This window comes from Coturnix japonica, chromosome 28 (assembly GCF_054131305.1).
Source record: "Coturnix japonica strain WE chromosome 28, WE-NBRP24, whole genome shotgun sequence".
Taxonomy (NCBI): domain Eukaryota; kingdom Metazoa; phylum Chordata; class Aves; order Galliformes; family Phasianidae; genus Coturnix; species Coturnix japonica.
In genome coordinates this window covers 8,483,911-8,489,837 of record NC_140690.1, presented here as the reverse complement: position 1 = coordinate 8,489,837, position 5,927 = coordinate 8,483,911, and the positions used below count along the sequence as shown (strand labels likewise).

General features: G+C 49.7%; 1 protein-coding gene across 1 annotated transcript; it reads left to right on the top strand.

Annotated features, from left to right (window-relative positions):
• The first annotated feature begins 2,278 nt into the window (after positions 1 to 2,278).
• Positions 2,279 to 5,611, top strand: LOC146756293 (uncharacterized). Its single transcript, XM_085524960.1, has 4 exons — positions 2,279 to 2,402; positions 2,592 to 2,718; positions 3,437 to 3,547; positions 3,653 to 5,611. Exons 1-4 carry the CDS (start codon positions 2,379 to 2,381, stop codon positions 5,167 to 5,169), a joined length of 1,779 nt encoding a protein of 592 aa, XP_085381086.1. The 5' UTR covers positions 2,279 to 2,378; the 3' UTR covers positions 5,170 to 5,611.
• Positions 5,612 to 5,927: the final 316 nt, after the last annotated feature.

Below are 5,927 nucleotides of genomic sequence, written 5' to 3'. Positions count from 1 at the left end.
CGGGAACGGGCTGGGAGCTGGGACAGTGAGGAAGGGAGCAGAGGAGGTCAGCGTGCTCTGCTGCCCGGTTGGATCTCTGTAACACAGCGCAGCTGGGACTGCAGTTCTTCCCCTGGGTCATGGGGGACACGAGATGGCCTCGCTCTGCACGCGTGGATTGATGGAAGTTTTAAACTCCCCGATGCCTCCTTTGGAGTGTCTTAATGTGAAACCTCCAAGAGGGAATTTCCACTCCCCCTGCTTCTCCTCCCCGGCAGTTCCCAGCTTCCCTTCGGGGACCCTGCGGGCAACACGTGCCTCTGGCGACCCTTGAAATGGCGTTACCTTTTGTTTGCTGAGCGCTTGCCTGATGGCTCAGCTGGGGCTGTGCAAAGCCCTGGCAAGGCTTTTGTTGAGTCTGTCCCGGCAGCTGCAGATGCCTTGAGCGCACAGCTGCGGGCCCTGAGCACGTTCAGCATCTGCAGCAGCTCCGTCACTGGGCTCTGGAACAGACGATGAGAAGCTGGCAGCACAATTCTACTTCCGCTCCTGAGAGGATGTACAGACATCTGCCAGAGGATTTACTCCATTTGCCGCCAGGTGTTCCCCTCACTGATCTGTAGAGGCAGTGCTCTAGCAGGCTGCTCTGCTGGCAGCTGCCATCTGCGCTGAGGCTCGCTGTGTTTGTGTGTTGGGGGCTGCATTCACAGTGTTCTTCCATGAACCAGGTGCTTTTCTGCACCTCCTGCTGGATGGTTGGATGGCCATGCCATATTCTAACAGTATTTCTGCTGCTCTTTCCTGGGTAGCCGTCCCCTTTAGGCGTGCTTGCTGTCAGTCGAAAGATCCCCGGTTGGCACAGACTGTCCTTGTTGTATATTCTCAACTTTCTTCACCACTCAGACCTCCAATAAAACTCCCTTTTCCCATTCCTGCAGCAAAGGTAGACAATAAGCAGTCATTCACAGAAGAGTTTGGGATGCACTTAATGTCTCTTGTTGTCAGTTTGTTTCCCTTCTTGCCATCCTACAGACTTTCCCCATTGGTCACAGGTGGATCGAAACACAGTATACACTCCTAAGGGAGAAACAGGCTTATATTTGTTGATATAATAGGGATATGCTGTAGTGATTTAGTAGTGACAAACAGGATCGGAGGTGGCTGGATACACTTGGTTATTTACTGCATAGAGGGTAGAGATACACACACACCTACAGGTGGCACTCCCATCGAGTCACGAGGCTCAGAGTAGTTCCCCTTTCTTTCTCGTGTCTTTAGACCACAGAGGTAAGGTGCTAGTGATTGCGGAATCAAACTCTATAATCCAGAGATGGGTTATAAAGCAGGTATGTTTATTCCAGTGTTGTGCAGTGCTGGGTGCAAGGGGAATAGCTCCAACCAAACTTGCACACCGATTTGTAAAATCGTGACATAGATATAGGTACATCTAATACATAGTCAATGAGTTCTCGAAATTCTGATACTTATTCAATAGTTCTTTAGCATGCAGACCCCCCTCTTGTTATCGCCCATCTTATGAGGGAGATGCAACTCCTCTTCTGATATTTAAACTTCTAATCCTCTCCTCCCCAGGTGTCTCAGGGAGATCTCACTTCTTATCTGCATCCTTCCTGCTCTCCCAGAGCCATTGTCTCCATTCCTTGTTATTCTAACTAGATCATTCCTTTTCCCACCTACACACTAAATATAACTATCTTCCTCTAGCCCCCCTTTGTTCTAAATTCCACCAGAGCCTCTGTTTTTTGCATCGCTATTCACTAGGATGTGGCTGGATCCTCTCCTAGTCCCAAGCGTGCTCAAGGGTTTGTGTGGAAGGAATCATACCTGCACAGTCCCTCTAAGGCTGAACCTTAGAGAACACAAGAAAGCTCCAAAGTAACCACAGGTGTCTTACAGAAAGTCTGTTTTGAGAAGGAGTCTTGACGTCAAGCTGCAAGGGATCTCTGTGCAGGTGTGAGCTGCAGAGACAGCCCTGCTTGAGGGCGGTCCTGCAGTGTAGCCTGCTGCTGTGCAGCAGAGCTGGAGGGGCACTTGTACTGCTCCCTGATTTGGGGTAAGATGGCTGCCTCCTTGCCTTGCTTTCTCTTTAGTCCCCAGCTCAGTCTCGGCTGTTGAACTAAGTGTCAGCTACCAGTTGTTTCAGCCTCCCAGTTTGAGACAGCTTTGTGACGGTTCATCTCTTTGAGCCAGACTGTTTCCTGTGCTGCAGCTCATTGTCTTCCTCTGCAAGGCCAGGCAGCGCCCTGCAGAAGGGCTGAGCTGGGACTGGGACTGCTGCATTCCCTCACAGCTCCCCTGCCATTTCTCTTCTCCCAGCAGGCTCCAGTTCAACTTCTGCCTTCCAGCCGTGATCATCCCAGCCTGCAGGAGAGCAGCAAATGGCCGCAGCACATCCAGTTGAGGTAGGGGTTGGGGAAGCAGGCAGGAGAGGCCAAGGGGCCAGGGATGTGAATGCAGGGGAAGAGGGAGGTGTCCTCAGCCAGCGTGTGTGTGCTGGGGACAGAAAAGCAGCTGGGGTGTGAGGTTCTGTCCTGTGCGAGCTGCTTGCCTGGGCCTTGGCTGTTCCCAGCAAGGAGCCTCTTTGCTTGCAGGAGCCCGTGAGCTTTGAGGAGGTGGCCGTGTATTTCAGCAGGGAGGAGTGGGCGCTGCTGGACCCTGCGCAGCGAGCGCTCTACCGGGACGTGATGCTGGAGACGTACCAGTGCGTGGCCTCGCTGGGTGAGAGCTTGTCTGCCTTTCCTCCTCGTTAGGGCACCTTTGACTGTGCAGAATGAGCCTCTGCAAGCCGGGCCTTGGATAATGGCCATGCAGCTACTTATTGACTAACACCACAGTGCCAGCAAGAAAGGAGATACTGAGAAGCATGAGTTTCAGAAGGGATTAGTATGCACGGCACTGTGATCAAAGCTGCAGAGTCATTGCTGGCAAGCAGGCATCAGCCAGGAGGGAGAAAACCAGCCCTTGTGTTGTGTGTTGCATGGTGCCACCAGCTCCAGCTCACAGATGATTCCCTGGTTACGGCTTTGGAATTTAGGATTTTCCATGCAATTGCCGTCAACATTTTGATGCCTTGACCTCTGGTAGATTGTAAGAAAATAAATAAGCTGTTGTAAAGTTAATTTGAATGAAAAAATATCCCTTCATGATGTTCAGAGACGTCAAAGCATTCTTTGCTCCAAGGGAAGCTGTAGGCACGGTGTCATTCAGACCCAAATGTTGTTTTCTCCATGGGGAGGGACACAGTGGTGCTGATGACCTGTTGAACATATAAAAAAAATATCCCTTCATAATGTTCAGATGTCAAATCATTCTTTGCTCCAGCATTCAGGCCCAAGGGGTGGTTTGTCCATGGGGAGGGAGACAGAGTGAGCTGTTGAACAGGCACTGTGCCAGAATGAGGGAAATGCTCTTTTGTTCCCTGTTTCTCTCCCTGAAGCTCCATTTCCAGCCCCCAAGCCCGTGGTGATCTCCCTGCTTGAAAGTGGGGAAGACCCCTGGATGCCAGATGTGCGTAGCCCGGAGGCCATGCCAGGAGACCTCATCCCAGGTGAGATGGTGGAGGGAATGGGAATGTTGGGGCTGTAAGAGCCTTCTCTGCCTGTGTTTTATTTTGGGCACTGTGTGCTATTGCTGCATTTCTTTTGTTATACAGCAGCTGATGGGATCAAAAATACAAAGGAGGTTCTGCAGAGAAGTTGTGTAGCAGATAGACAGTGGGATCGCATCTATGTGGAAGAAGTCAGAAGGGATGCCCATGAAGGCCTGCAGCAAGGTCCGGGTGAGCACATCAAGAAGCCCCTGGGAACGCATCTGGGAATGACATTGAGGAAGCCAGTGGACTTCACCATAGGTCCAAAGCAGCCTGAGGAAACCAGGAGCAAGGATGCGTGCCAGATGAAAAAGCAGAATCCGTGCACTGAGTGTGAGAAAAGCTTTAAAACAGATTCCAGCATCACTAACCACCAGTGCATGCACTCAGCAAAGAGGCATTACGAGTTGTGTGATTCTGCAGAGAGCATGAAAAGGAGAGTCCACCCCACTGGCCAGCAGTGCATGTACACAGGAGAGAGAGCCTTCGAGTGCTCTGATTGTGGAAAGAATTTCACGGACACTGGGAGCCTCACTTCCCAGCAGTGTATCCACAGAAGAGAGAGAATGTACAAGTGTGCTGAGTGTGGGAAGAACTTCAAAGATAGTTATGAACTCAAAAGGCACCAACGTGTCCACACAGGAGAGAGACCATATAATTGCACTGAGTGTGGGAAGAGCTTCAAAAGCAGTTCCAGACTCACTTGCCACCATCGCGTCCACAGAGGAGAGAGACCATATAAGTGCACTGATTGTGGGAAGAGCTTCAAATATAATTCCAACCTCTCTGACCACCATCGCGTCCACAGAGGAGAGAGACCATATAAGTGCACTGAGTGTGGGAAGAGCTTCAAATATAATTCCAACCTCTCTTACCACCATCGCGTCCACACAGGAGAGAGACCATATAAGTGCTCTGAGTGTGGGATGAGCTTCAAAAGCAGTTCTGTTTTGAAGTACCACCATCGCATCCACACAGGAGAGAGACCATATAAGTGCACTGAGTGTGGGAAGAGCTTCAAAAGCAGTTCCAGACTCACTTGCCACCATCGCGTCCACACAGGAGAGAGACCATTTAAGTACCTTGACTGTGGGAAGAGCTTCAAACAAAGTTTCAACCTTACCTACCACCGTCGTATCCACACAGGAGAGAGACCATTTAAGTGCACTGAATGTGGGAAGAGCTTCGAACGTCATTCATATTTGATGCGCCACCAGCGCATCCACACAGGAGAGAGACCATATAAGTGCAATGAATGTGGGAAGAGCTTCAAAAGCAGCTATGAATTGAAATGGCACCAGCGCATCCACACAGGAGAGAGACCATATAAGTGCTCTGAGTGTGGGAAGGGCTTCAAAAGCCGCTATGAATTGAAGGTGCACCAGCGCATTCATACAGGAGAGAAACCCTATACGTGTCCTGTGTGTGGGAAGAGCTTCAAAAGGAGATATGAATTGAAGGTGCACCAGCGCATCCACACAGGAGTGAGACCATATAAGTGCTCTGAGTGTGGGAAGACCTTTGCCACGAGGCGTGCTTTGAAGTGCCATCAGTGCATCCACACGGAAGAGAGACCCTGAAAGTGTCCTGAGTGTGGGAAGAGCTTCGAAGGGAGTTCTGAATTGAAGCATCCATACAGGAGAGTGTCACGGTGTTATCTAGATCAAACTATGTCCGTGACAGGGGGTTAGCAGTCTTTTGGGCTCCCTGCCCCCCAAAAATGGGAAGGGAAAGGGGGTAGGGAGATGGGAGCTGGGCTCAGGGAAACAAACAGAGCAGCAGCAACAATCTAAGGAGGAAGACTTACCTTACTAACTATGATGTTGGAATGCAAGATTACACAATATAATACAGTCTAATTGAAACTGAGGTCCTCTGGGATGTGTAGTTCTTCTCTGTGCTCCACATGATGATATGATGAGAAATACCAATAGAAAAAATATTACCAAACCATGCCATTCCATCTCTTATTCTACATCGCTACATCATGCTTAAAATACATATAAATAAACAAAAATTAAATGTATGACACACACATGTCTATTTACATATATATACATAGAATTACTGACTGCACTGCCCAAACATCAAATTCCTTTGTGGTACATATTGAACATGCCCATCTTTCTGCATCACCCACCAAGTGCTCCCAGGTCCCTGGGCAAAAAAAATTTCACCAAGTGGTTTGCCCTTTCCAGAGGCTGGAAGGACCCAAACGGCTTTTCCCAACATGTTCTTTGCATGTACTACAGGGATCTTATCTCTCTCTACATTGTGCAGGGGGCTGGATTGGCTAGGACCCTCATGATTGACAGATCTTCTCATACTGACCAACCAA

What these genes read in the sequence shown, in the direction of transcription:
- LOC146756293 (XM_085524960.1), top strand. Translation starts at nt 2,379, where the DNA reads ATGGCCGCAGCACATCCAGTTGAG. An exon ending in CCGCAGCACATCCAGTTGAG is followed by an intron (nt 2,403 to 2,591) that starts GTAGGGGTTGGG and finishes CTTTGCTTGCAG; the next exon opens with GAGCCCGTGAGCTTTGAGGA. An exon ending in GCCAGGAGACCTCATCCCAG is followed by an intron (nt 3,548 to 3,652) that starts GTGAGATGGTGG and finishes TTTGTTATACAG; the next exon opens with CAGCTGATGGGATCAAAAAT.